This window comes from Paramisgurnus dabryanus, chromosome 15 (genome assembly GCF_030506205.2).
Source record: "Paramisgurnus dabryanus chromosome 15, PD_genome_1.1, whole genome shotgun sequence".
NCBI classification, from domain to species: Eukaryota; Metazoa; Chordata; class Actinopteri; order Cypriniformes; family Cobitidae; genus Paramisgurnus; species Paramisgurnus dabryanus.
Genome location: NC_133351.1, coordinates 35,740,798 through 35,755,199, shown reverse-complemented (window position 1 = coordinate 35,755,199; position 14,402 = coordinate 35,740,798). Strand labels below are relative to the sequence as shown.

The window sequence follows — 14,402 nt, the reverse complement described above, 5'->3', positions numbered from 1 at the left end:
TGTATTTTGTGGGGCCCTCTGGGCAGTGAGGGGCCTATAATTGTCATCACCTTTCACCCCATCAGCGACTGCCCTTGTTTTTCCTCAGAGGCAAACAAATGTAACTTATGAGAACTTTCAATATAGAGAGTGTATACTGAAATGCTGTTGTTGCCAAATGTATTAACTGTGCATATACCAATAGGCATCCTGACCTGCCATTTTCTTCTCAGGATATACTTCTTCATCCTCTCCTTAGAAAGCTTCTTGGCCTCCATATTGTTTGTATCCTGCTTGAGCCATGGGTGCTGAAAACACTGATCACAGGTCAGACGAGCCCTGAAGACAAGCAACATTTACAATTCGATGTGTGTAGACCTTTCTTTGTTTTACTTTTAAACATATATTTAATAAATAATTTAATTTGAATAATTTAACAGCCTGTCATCAATTATTCCATATGATTAGTTTTGTGGTCCAGGGTCACATATATAATTATTTCTCATTCTCTTAATTAAAATACAACTAGAAAATACAGGACATAATGCAGTGTTCAAAAATAAAATAAAAAACTCTTCTCAAGTATTTAGTGTGAAGTCCGCAAAAGCAAGAACCTGCCGGCTCTCTTAAACCTTATAATATTAAATCTTAATTTTTAATCTAATGACTTCAGAGCCAATTTTCACACTAAATACTGATTTAAATACAGTATTTTCTGTTTAACATAAAATTATGAGATGGTCCTCACTGCAGAACATGACATCCAGGGGGTGAGGTTGGATCTAGATCCAACTCCTCCCACTTTATATACTTTGCTCCGCTAAATGAACCAGTATATTTGTGTTGTTGCAGCCTGCAATAAGATGCAATCTGTGGTCGCCAATGTTTGCTCTTATCAATTTAAGTGTATGTTTGATTAATAATATAGTCGAGAAAGATTCATAATTTAGTAAGTAATGATCACATTACTTGGGGTAAGGGGAGGTAAGGGACACATTCCTGACGGGGTGATATCACTAAAGGGATTTATTTGCGACATGGTTGGCTGTACATTAACCCACTTATTACATTGCTATTCCTATATGAGTTAATATAAAAACAGTTTTATTTGATCTTTTATTAGCACATTTGTAAGAAAAGTAAACCTTCTGTGAGTAAAACCTTTTTCCTTATAACTATAAGCAAAGTACGCGTTAAAACAAGTTCAAAGTCTATACAAGATAAACATTCAATTTATTAATTTCTAAATAACATGCCATATATGTTACTAACTATGCATATTTATACTGTATACATTCATAGGTATTAAACTAGGGATGGCGAAAACGAAAAATTTTCTTGACCGGCCACCGAGCCTCATTAGCCGGTTGAAACCGGTTAACCGATAGGCCTATTAGTTTAAAATATGCTATGCTATTTAAAATAACAGCCATTTCTAGGTATGTGACAAAATGACGTAATACGCACGAGCGCTTTGTTCCCACGGCTGTGTTCCCAGCAGGTATTCAGCGCCAGACACGTTGGTGACTTAGGAAATCTGTCATATCTTTGCTTTGTGAATACCTCTAAAGCCCATATACTAGTGACATAAATTACTTCCTCACGTTGATTCTCACGTTCGAATTTCCAAGACAGCTGTCGTAAGAAGAAAGTTATAAGCGAAGCAAAATTTCTCTCGTGTTTGACATTGAAATCCTCTATGAAGGCGAGTATTTTTTTGTTTCAAACCAAATACTTTTTATAGAATATACATTTAACTTGAATTAGGTGAAGTTTGGGATTGATTGTAACATTCGCATGTGCTTTTTTAAGATCCGCAAGTGACGTTGTTGTCAAAAGCAGAATCGCCCATTCAATCATATTGGCTTCCAAAACTTCTCCGTTTTCATCAATTCGTGCAGTATTTTTCAAAGTAATCATACAGAACGAAGGATTAGACTCTCTAGATTACATTATTGGCATAATTTTGTCAAACATATAAATAAATACATGCATGCATTTATTGATTTATGAATGATAAATTACATAATCATCAATTAATGTATTAATAATATCTGACAATTTAAATTGCTCGCCAGCATTATTAGTCAATTAAGAAATATTAAAGAAACAATTAAATGTTTCTTTAATATATAAAAATACAGCAATTTTATTTGAGAGGGCTTTGATTTCATATGGAAAGATATGCGTGGATTGATGCTCTGGGTTTCATTAATTAGTGGTTAATCAAAAATAATAACATTTTTATATATCTTTTAAAAAGATGTCATCTTAATCTTGTTGGGCTTTTAATTACCTACAATGTGGTGTTTGAATTATGCAAATAGACCAAGAAATGAGTTATGATATTTTAAAGTGTTTGGTCAAGCGGAAGAGGTCACAGTTTTTTATAGTTTTATTGTTTTAATTGGGTACAAAATGCCCCCTAATTTTCGAGATAAAAAATTCCATAACTTTCTTAATAATTATCCGATTTTAATAATTTAAAAACCATGTTAAAGTTCTTTTATATTATCTATCATATGGTTATAATTATATATGAATTTTCTAGTATTTATATTTTTTTGTCACATACCTACCATTTCGAGCCGCGCCTGCAATTTCGCAACTTGCATCTCTCTGCGCTCTGCCTCCGGCTCACACACACACACACAGACCTCACAACACTTTTTAAATCCCCTACAGCGCGAAACATAAGTCCCGCAAACGCGGCGCCGTGCTTAGTTTCGAAATAGTTTAGGTACTAGGTGATCGCGTTGAACTTGAAAATAAAGGCGTTTGTGAAGCTCATTTGAAAATTGCCGCGGCTCATATAAGAAAATGACAGCTCAGAAGAGACTGCGCTTTAGTTTGGGGTAGTAATAATAAAGACATAGGATGATCATCATCACCTTTTCTGTTACCACTGAAATATAGATGTAATGTATTTCCAAATCTAAACCCATCTTATGCGGAATGTTGCCTAATAGACTGCAACACGATAAAACCAATGGATTAAACGGGCACCTTCAGAATGTGTAAAAGACGCACCGGCCAAAGCAGGTCTCGCACTGTGTTTGTTCTAGAACAAATGCAGCAAAGATATTTAATGCTTGTATGAGGCATATAGGCCTACGCTGAGTTTTATTTATTTATGATGAGGTGCGTTCTAATTAACAATGCAATGCAAGTAAACGCGCCGTGCTGGCGCCTTCATGCACGGACCGGTAATTATATACTCTGCTATATTTGCTTTTTATTCATTAAATACATGCATTTGGTTGATGAAACATTTATTAAAATTAAGATACAATTTATACAAAACGAAATTCACTTTAAAGAAATGCTTTCTACAAAGCAAAACTTAATAAAGTGGTAAAAATCATGGCTGAGGATTTACAGAAACAAAACTTACTCTGCACTTTATACTGTTAGCCTAAAAGACATAAATGTTAATAATTTGGAACACAACCAGGAGAGACTTTAATTTTAATTATTTTATTGCTGTATTTTATTTACTATTCGAATAAAGGAATTTATCAAAAAATAGCCTGTAGCATTTACTTTTCGCAAACCTTGTGAGCATGCGAAACCAAACGCAGTGACCTCGCGCCAAATGTTTTTTTTATTGGTTTATAAAGTACAAACAGACCAGTTATGAAAAACTGAGTGTGAGGGATTTGTTCACTTCACACAAAATGATCTTGGAAAGAAAGAGATGACTAACTGTAGTAGGGTTTAGTCCACTGTAATAGCCTAATTTACAGATCCCTTTTTTTAACCGACAACCGACAACTTTGACCGGTTAACGTTGATACGGTCAACCATCGGTCAAACGGTCATCGGTTAACATCCCTATATTAAACTGCGCGTGGTAAGATTACTCGTACCCAAAATGTTTCACTCCAAAACATTATTGCAAAAAACCTTACATTTCACCTTAAAGGCACTACTTTTATTGTAGTCATAAGTAAAGTTTATTTTTCTTTCAAAAGAATAACTTAATTTAGTTACGACTCAATTCAGAAATGGAAACGCAACAAGTGTATGACGTGTCTTATGGTAAAACAGCCGACCAATCAAAATGCAGTGGGAAGAGAGCTCTGGACCTGGATCCAGCCCGGCCCCCCTGAATCTGAATCCAACCTCGCCCTCTGGATGTTGTGTTCTGCAATGAGGCACTACTGGAAATTATGGATGATTATTAAAGGAATAGCTCATGCTGGATACAAAATTCCCCCTAAGTGTATATGGCTTTATTCTTTCATCCAAACACAATTTGAGTTATATTCAATTATAACCTGGCTCTTTCTTAAGCATATTTTGTGATAAATAAGTTGTGTTTAAATAAAAACAACATGGTAAGTTGTGTATGATCTAAAATTGCAGAACACAGGCACCCTATCTGCATGTAAGACAATCATTGGATCTATTGTGTGTCTCTTAACTGCTTGATCTGAATAATCAAAGAGACTGATTTATAACTGTGTGTCAAATACAACTTAAAAGTTCAGGTATCTTAAATACTCCTACATGACTTAAGGAAATACACACTTAATGCACATTTGTGACTGAATTTGTGAAAACTCAAAAAAAGTTATTTTTTGTGATTTCAAAGTAAACTCAACCTATATAAATGTAAAAAACATTCTGTGAAAATATAATCTTGATATCTTTAATATTAACTGAGTAAGGTCATGTCAAAGATTGAAATCAAACTTTCATGCTTCTAATCTAATCATTATTAGATGATGAGACTAGTCTGGATTTCACAGACAGGGTCACATTTTAAATACTCATTTTGTAAATGTGCAGCGGGCTTAAGCTGTGAAGCTCAAGACTCACCTCATGTCTTTCTTGAGCAGGTTACTGATAAAGTTTTTGGCCTCATCTGAGATCTCATCAAATGCTTCATCTTCAAAATCCCACGTCGCTGAGGTCACATTAGACAGCGTCTCATTATCATTATCTCCCATGAATGGCGACAAACCACTAACACTACGGAGGAAAAAGACCATGGCAAAAAATAGAAGTAGGACTCAAATTAACATCAGAGAGAGAGATCAGAGTGAAGTAAAAAAAAAAACATCTACATCTAAAGAACACACAGAATCAGATCACCTTGAAACCTTAAACCTCATGTACACATGACAGTGCTGTCAGATCCACGCTACAAAAATCCAAGATAATGACTAAAAATATTGTATTATGCATGCAAGGCCAGTAGATGACGTTGTTACTTTGTAAAGAAACTACATGCCTGTGCACACACCCATTCTTTTACAGAACGATGAATACAATCAATCAACACATTAAAAGCATGGAGCAGGTTTGTTTAGATGGACAATGAAGAAAGTTGACTATAAACTAGCGCTAGAAGTGTTAATAAACACATGCACATGACATCACTGTTATCACAGATTCGCATTTACGGTATGTAGTTTACATGGAGACAACAAGGCATTGTTATTAAAAATGTCATCGTATAAAAATCATCAGTAATTTAAAATGGCTATACTTACAGTATGTAACAGATAACTCCAATACTCCACATGTCTGTAGCATAACCGATGGCTTCATAATTTATCACCTCTGGAGCCACAAACTCTGGGGTCCCAAACAAAACTTTCAGAGATCCGGCAGTCTCTATGGTCATATCAGTGAAACAATGCCATTAATGAACTGTCATATAAAACAGGATATTGGAAACACTATAGACTATATTCAATTCAAAACATGTAAATGATATACTTATTATACAAAGATTATCATGCCAATAGAGAATCCAAACTGTAATAATATTTAATTGCATTTATATTTTTAATGCTAAAATGACATGGTCCTGATATAAAGTGGGACTCTACATTTAAATACAGTGGTATGGTTTTTACTGACCCAGTCTGCGTGCCAGTCCAAAGTCAATGAGTTTGATTTTGCTGCCAGTTTTATTGACACACATAATATTTTCAGGTTTGAGGTCCAGGTGGACGATGCCTTTCTTATGGATGAAATTTACACCATCCACTATCTGGAGCATGTATTTGATCACCTCTCTCTCTGATAGCTCAAAATCCTCATCTATGATTCGCTCAAAGAGTTCCCCTCCAAAGATCCTGAAAAATACATTACACAAATCTCACACAATCTTGGGTCGTGGGACAGGACTTATTATTTTACATGTAATCTCAAATGTCATTGGTTACCACCCCTAATCCAGAAGTAAGTTGTAATTGGACAGTCGTTGTTATCAGATCAGAATAGGCAAAACTCAATCACGTTTACACAAGCTGCGTCTGAAACTTTTGTCCGTTATAAAAATATTCAGATCAGGTTCCATTTTCTTTGTTTTTCACATCTGTAGCCAACATTTGAGAGGTGTTTTGACATCAGAGCCATCGTACAATCGTGGTTGCCCATACTCAAAATGTGACCTTTGTATTCAAGCCATCCCAGTGATTAGTCAACACACACACCATCGAAGCAGTTGACAACTATCGCTACATTTTGTATTGTTTTACATTTTTTATATGAAAATTTCAGAGTGCAGTGAGCAAAGATCTTTAGTGTGCAAACTTTTTAAGTGGTACACATATTGAAAGTATCTAGCAGTAAATATAAGTTTATAAAAGGGAAAACAATCATATACTTACATTTCCAAAACCATAACAATGTCTGTCTTTGCCTCGAAAGCATCAACACACTGTACAAGTTTTGGGTGATGAAGATCATTCATTATTGCAATTTCCTGACGAACGTTTTCTTTCTCTTTTGCAGAATACGCTTTAATGAACTTCCCAGCCCAGATTTTTTTTGTGGATTTCTCTATTAGTTTAAAAACCGTTCCAAATTTTCCTCTGAAACAAAACAAACACAAGATACAGCTGTTTAAAAGACATCAGCTTATAGGAACTTAAAACCAAGTCATATCACTTATCACCAAACTACTAATGATGGATGAGCTGAAAATATTTACTTAAAATCATAAATATTTCAAAAATGATTTGTTGTCAAGTTTTGTTTCTCAAATGCTGGGTTTCATGTCTTAAAGACAGAAATCTATTTCCATTAGTACAAATACGTGATTTAATTATTATTATAATTTTACATTTTATTTACTTTGCAAAGAGCAAATTTGCTGTTCGAAAAAGCGTTAAAGGCACAATATGTAATTTCAGTCGTCACTAAACAACAACAACCACACAAGCAGTGTTGTAGTCTCACCTTTAATGTTGATAGAAACAATCTGTCAGGAATCACAAATCATGATCATGGATTACATAATGAAAAAGTTTTATAACTTTAAATTTGTATAACTTTTTTATAACTTTTTTTTAACTTTAACTGTTTATGACATCAAAATTTCACAAGAGCAACGCTACAGTACTGCTTTTGAATTGCTTTTGTGATATTTTGGCAGTACCAAACGTCCAGTAGCCTAATGTTTCTAAGTCAGGAAAAGCAGAAACTGATGATAGCCCAGACATGACACAATTGACAAGCGACCCTATAAACAGGGGCGAAGTGCTCTTTAAACTTTGGATTTAAACATTTTTGACAAAAATGTATAACACTGTGCTAGTGATAATATTTTAATGCAAACATCTTACATATTGTGCCTTTAATTTTAGTTCCTGACAAGAAGCCTACAAAGCTCCTTTAACCATTACAGATTTTAGAAGAACAATTTTTTATATCAGCATAAAGAATCTCCCTGATATTTTCCTTTTTGATGAATCATCTGTTGTAGTTTCATAAACTGAGGTCATTTTTTGTACTCACGTGCCCAATCGTTCCTCCACATCATACAGGTCCTTCACCTTCACATCTGTTCTGATTGTAACATATCTATAGTCCGGTGCCTTTTCTGATTCTGGTCAAAAGAAAGAAAACAGTTACAGGATTGTCATTTATTTATATTGCTGTATTTTATCTATGATGCTGGTAACAATTATGTAATGTGAGATTTCATAAACACAGACGTACCATCATCTGAAGGCTCAACCTCATCTTCCTTATTTTCTGTAAAGGAACCAGACAATATATTTTACATTGCAATAATATAACCTTAAATCAATTTAATTAACAAAGCTCTATGACAAATATACAACAGGGTCGTCTCAAGGTAATACTGACACTGGGGCTCATCTCATTACTACCATATTATATAGCAAAGCTATATCTCAGCAAGTTTAATTTGACTATGCTGACAAAATTCAATGGAAAAGAAATAAAATGCATTAATAAAATGTGCACTTACATTAAACTACAGTATTGTTTGCAATACAGTTGTGGCAATTTAACATTGTTTTGTTTTTCGCGTTTATAAGTTATACGTTAACAAATATGTTTTGTAATAGATAAATTAAAACTGCAGATTCACCTGTCTGTAGGTTTATTATGTGTGCGTTTTATTTTTAGCATTTTAATAACTTAAAATTACTTCTATAGGTATACAGATAGCAGCATCATGGTCTAAGTTATTATGTCATAATAAGGAATGGGACGATTACCGGTTTCACGATTAACCATGATAAAATGTCCTGACGGTTAGTATTATCATTACAACCGTGTTTGATTACAGTGATTTTGAAAACTCGCGGTAAATCCTGTTCAGCCAGAATCAGTTTGATCCAGGCGCGCACATGCAGCATAGTTTTTTTGCACAAGAAGGCATTTAAAGGATAATGTATTGTATTTATTCACGGTAAACTTATTAGACAGATTTATTTATCATTTTTACCACAGAATTAATTTCAGGGAGATGAATATTAAATTGTGATGTTCAAAAATAAAACTTGTTCAAATGTTTTCAGTGTGTGTATCAGTTCTTTTTGAACATTTACATCTCATTTTAACAAAACCATGATAATATTGATATCCGTGATAACTTTGGTCACTATAATCATAATATGAAATTTTCATACCGTCCCATCCTTAGTCATAATGGTACAATTGTCTTTGGTAAATTTCTCGAATCATTTGCAAGCAAGCAGCACCTCAAAATGGATTACCTATAAAAGCCTGTTACTTGCTTAAAATCCTTAGTTCATTTCACAAAAGTAATATTTATTTTAATGAACATATCATTGCCATTAAAATGACATGTCATTGAGCCGTTGCTTACATCAAAATGCTTACTAAAGAAAGAAGAATACAAAAGGAGAAACCCCAAGCCTTCACCCAGCACTATTAGTGCAGACGTTCCCTTTCATTTATTTAAGTCTAGATAAACCCTGGATAAAAGCTTAACAGATTATGACAAATTGCTTTCATGTTGTGCATAAGAGACTAGATGCTATGGAGGAGTGATACCCCTGTTGTACAATACTCTTGATGCACACAAGGAGGTGCTCACCGTCTTCGTCTTCCAAGCCAACCTCCACAGGCTCAGATTCAGCACTAGGTTCTCCCACACCATAAATATTTTCTGCTCTCACTCGAAACTTGTACTGTCTGCCTGGTAGCAGGTTCTGTACATTGTAGGAAGTGCTATTACATGAGGCCAGATCAGTCCACTCTTTATTCACAGAGTTCCAAATCTCCAGGTTGTAGGACTGGACTGCGCTGCCACCGTCGTATGTCGGCCCATACCAGGACAGAGTAAGGCTGGACTTACGAATGTCTGAGGCAGCCGGGACACGAGCAGGTGGTTCAGGTTTATCTGCAAAGAAAGGGGTCATGGTTAAGGTAAAACTAAAGTAAGGTGACACCGTTAAATGTGTACTCAAATAAATACACAAATACAGTAAAAAAAAACTCAAACACTTTATCAAAGAGGTCACATTATTCAAATGAACTTTGTAGGGTACTATTTGGATGTCAAAATGGCATCTAGGGTTTCAGTGTTAGGTGACTTTCACAGAGCAAATGTAACATTCGCAGTGATTGATTGATTTTATTTGACCACTTAAATATAAAAATATGAAAAAGTACATACATTAAAATACATAAATAGTGAGGGATAACACAATAAAGCCCTAAGACTTAATTCCATTGTGCTCCCACAATGTGGTCCATTGGGGTCCCAGCCATACACTATCCAACAAAAATTGTCAGAAAAATGGTCCCAATCAGTCACTTGGACAATACCCTTTCAAAAGCCCCTGCTATGTACCATTTACTGAATGTACAGATATGTATACATTTGGTACCAATATGTACCTTTGAGGTACTAGTATAAACTCTTTAGGTGTGAAGGGTACCGCCTCAGTGACAGCTACAGTAGGGACCCTTTTTCTGACAGTTCAATGCAAATATTGATGTAATATCTTTTCTAAGGCATTTCATATCAAAGCCTAAAGTGCAGGGTTTCCACACCTGAATTAACTTCAAATTCAAGGACCTTTCAAGGGCTTTCCAGGTCCAATACCCTCAAATTCAAGGATTAAATGTGGGGACACATTACAGGTGAGAGCAAGGTTACATTGTGTTACCTTTTAAAATACATTGTTACAGTTTCCTTTTGAGGGAATTCGCGCTGCATCACTGTGGTGACACTTTGGGGACACTTCCGGGGGTAAGTGCGTCTGAATGTGTATATCAAATTCAACCAATAGTGAGGGTTAACGACAAAGACAGGTTGACGCGGGAGCCAGGAAGTATATCGCTATCTGAAATATTGCCAAAGACGGCGTTACAGGGACGCAGGAGACGCAGCGTCTCATTCACTTCTCAGGGAAAAACAGATTTGGATCTTTTCCCAGAAAACTTCTTGCATAAAATAGAATCAAGCACTTTCAATGACCTCTATGTATGTATATTTTCAAAAACTTCCCAGGGCCTTGAATTATTTCCCCCAGATACACAAACTTTCAAGGATTTCAAGGACCTGTAGGAACCCTGAAAGTGCCTAAATGGAACAACCTATATCTATTTCTAAACCATACTCTGTGTGCCATGGAGAATTGTTTTGATTGATAATTTGCTTTAACTTGTGCAAATATAAGTGCAAATATAGATTCTGAAAATCCATTAATACTGTGTATTTTAGAAAATTAGGTGAGGTGCAGTCTAACCATCAATGATCCACTTTAAAAGTTTAATTTATGAAACAATGAAAATGCGTGTTTTCTTCATGGCAAACATCTAAATCAATAAAAAGCTGATGTGCTGACATTTATGAGGTACAGTAGTTACTATAGTATACTTTTATTACTGAAGCTCATGTAAATTATTTATTTATTTTTCATAAATAACACATGGGATTAACTGGGACGTATAAAGACAAACATAACATTTACCGTGTGGCACTGATTAACAATACTGGTGTCCTCCTTTATTTTTGGAGGCTTTTGCAATAAGTATGTATAACATCCATATGCACATAACCAGATGCTCCAAAGTGTTCATTAATAGCATTCACTCTTACCGACTATAGTGAGGTTGAGAGCGGCCTGTCTCATACCGTAGCTGTTTTTAATCTCAACCGTGTAGCAGCCGCAGTGTTCCTGTTGTCCTTCTGTGATGGTCAGCTGACTGCTGCTGTCTGTGCTTACTACTGAGATGCCACCCTGACCTTCGTGTATCTGTATGAGAAGAAGATTGTATGCAACTATCATTCACACATGCCTCAAAAGTAACAACAATGAAAAACACATTAAAATATCTCCACTGGTTAGTTACATTCCACTAACTGCTTTAAGCAAAACTCTTGGACGTCTTTCAAAGTCTTTATACTGTAAACCTGGAATACTTTGAAAAGATGGATTTGTATTGTTTCCAGGCAGACCATTAAAGAGTGCGGGAACACAAGTCTTCCAAAGATGCACTGTAAAAAATTATATCATATCAACATATATTTTGATGTTACTTTTATTTAACAAATTAACTTAATAAAGTTAAACAATTTCAACTTGTTTTTCTAGGTTATGTCAACACATCACAAGTCAAAACTTGAATTGACTTGCATAATTAAGTTGTTTAAACTTCATGTGCATTTTTCTTACAGTGTAATTCAATCAATCCGAGGAAAACTTTGAATCTGCTGAAGTGTTTTCAGATAAGTGTGTCGTATATATATCAGACATTAAGCCAACTGTGGGCCTGATGTCTGAGGCTGAGACTAGGAACTCTATAACACTAGGTTTAAAGGAATATTACACTTTCAAAAAAAAAAAAAAAAAAAAAAAAACCATTCTGATTATTTACTAACTTCCATGTCACCCAAGAAATTGGGGAAACATTTCAGGATTTTTCTCAATATAAAAGACTTTGGTGGACCTCAACAGTTTACAGTTTCCATGCAGCTTTAAAGGGCTTTAAACCATCATTACTGAGGCATAAGGGTCTTGTCTAGTGAAACTTTACAAAAAAAGTACTTTTTAACCACAGCTTCTTGTCTTGCACTAACCTTTTGATGTGCCAGCGTGATCTTACATGTTACTTAATCATGTCGAAACGTCACCATGGCGTATGTGAAACTACTGCTATCGAGAAAGAGGAGCTTTCCGATGTTGTTGTATGTGGAATAGGGTTGGGAACCGAGAACCGGTTCTTATTCAGAACTGGTTCCGTTTTTTAAAAGAAACCGGAACCACACATAATTCTTAAGTTTCTGTTATAAAAGCGGTTCCAATGCGATGCACAGGCAAAGCGCTGGGTGCAGTCACTTTAAATAGCCACGTCTTACATCATGATTCATGAATATTAATTACATTAAGCCACTGTTTACAAAGAAAACACTTGCGCTGCTGAGGTAAGCTTTGTATACTTAATGTTAAACATAAGTCAAAAGTGTGGATTCTGTTGACGGTACAGTGCGACCCGCAGTGGCATGCACTTCACAAACTATAAAAAATATAAAGTAACAGTTAGGCTACAGTCTCACCCAGCGAGATGTCTTCAAGTTCGTGTGAACGCAAACGGCCATAAAACTCAAGAGTTAGTGAGCTATAAACTGATATCAGCGATGAACCGCTGGCTTGGGGGTGGAACAATGAAGTAAGATGTTGTCTCTTGGTCAAGGTTGCGAAAAGTATTAATAAACCAGTAGAGAATCAGACAGTGTTTCAGTACTGTGCAGACATTATTATAACCCAAAAGGGTCGGGGCTCGAGCACCCACCGAAATGGCAAAGCACATTTTGCCTAATTGCTTCAAATTTCGCATCTAAAACCACGCAGAAAGCGTGATCGCCCCGCTTTTCTCTTCTTTAAAGCGCGTGGATGCTCCAAAGGGTCTTTCCTTGCTAAGTAACCTAAGCATTGCTTGACGTTGTGATGAGCAGCCACCTGCGGAAAAGAATCTGCGCATATGAACACGCATGTTTGTTAAAAAAACTTATGTGATCCTCGTTTACATTTTTATATTTCAAAATATATGTATGCATTATATATAAGCCTATGCATCAATGCACATACAAAAAATATTATTTGTACAGCAGCCTTTGCAGGATATATGACAAAACACTTGCTCCTGCATATATAAATCTCAAATCATTTGTTTGAGAACTACTAACATGTCCACTTCACCAGGTAGGATCTTACGAGGACTACTTCAACAGGAATAAATGATATAGTGACTGAAAATATTAATCACTTTACTTTTAAAATATTTCAACAGTAATTAATAAACACAAATGGAATTGTTTAAGTATTGTGCATTTTTTATTATTATACCGGAATCGGAAACCGGACTCGTTAGGCAGAATTGGAACCGGAATCAGAACCGGAAAATTTCTTACGATACCCAACCCTAATGTGGAATGTTACTACTAATTAATATCTTTGTGTCGGTTTATTGTATATAAATATATAAAATGATGATGGTTTCGCTAGATAAGACCCTCTGTTGGGATCATTTGAAGCTGCACTGAACTTGTAAACAGTTGGGATTCTCTAAAGTCCCCTAAAAATTGTGAAATGATCCACAAAAAAACTTAATTTCTTTTCGACTGAAGAAAGAAAGACATAAACATCTTGGATGTCATGGGGGTGAGTAAATGATTGGGTATTTTTTTTATGAAAGTAGAGTTATCCTTTTAAGCCAGAGTATTTAAGTTGACTGACTGACAGAGTGATTTTTACTTAACACATATGATAATAACAAGGGGTTTCTACACACGTAAAGAAGGTGAGCTGACTCTTACTGGTTTGCGGAACTTGAGCCAGGTGCAGGTGATAGGCTGAGTTCCAGTAAACTCACACAACAGATTGACCTGCTGACCTGCCATGATCTTCATATCATCTGGAAACTGCAGAATCTGAGGAGGAGAACCTAATACAAACAAACACACACAAGCTGCTTTAACATTCATTTAAAATATATAAAAAATGTCTCTGCATGAACGCCGGTCAAGTTAATGAGCACCTCACTGTATGGATAACCAGGCCCGTCGCTAAGGGGGGCATTAAGGGGCTGTGCCCCCCCAGATGACACAACGTGCCCCCCTAATCTTATGGTCAAACTTCTTATTAAAGGTAAAAAAATATTACGTGAACTTGCTC

General features: G+C 35.5%; 1 protein-coding gene across 3 annotated transcripts in view; it reads right to left on the bottom strand.

Moving 5' to 3' along the window:
* mylka (myosin, light chain kinase a) overlaps positions 1 to 14,402 on the bottom strand; it is a 133,832-nt gene that overhangs the window by 11,949 nt on the left and 107,481 nt on the right. For all 3 annotated transcript variants that reach the window (XM_065293267.2, XM_065293268.2, XM_065293269.2), the window contains 10 exons: positions 14,045 to 14,172; positions 11,327 to 11,483; positions 9,314 to 9,619; positions 7,942 to 7,977; positions 7,738 to 7,828; positions 6,609 to 6,812; positions 5,854 to 6,071; positions 5,481 to 5,604; positions 4,804 to 4,956; positions 195 to 318 (listed from right to left, as the gene is read on the bottom strand). In XM_065293267.2, the coding sequence (XP_065149339.1) occupies positions 195 to 318; positions 4,804 to 4,956; positions 5,481 to 5,604; positions 5,854 to 6,071; positions 6,609 to 6,812; positions 7,738 to 7,828; positions 7,942 to 7,977; positions 9,314 to 9,619; positions 11,327 to 11,483; positions 14,045 to 14,172 (1,541 nt within the window). The remainder of the gene's footprint in view (positions 1 to 194; positions 319 to 4,803; positions 4,957 to 5,480; positions 5,605 to 5,853; positions 6,072 to 6,608; positions 6,813 to 7,737; positions 7,829 to 7,941; positions 7,978 to 9,313; positions 9,620 to 11,326; positions 11,484 to 14,044; positions 14,173 to 14,402) is intronic.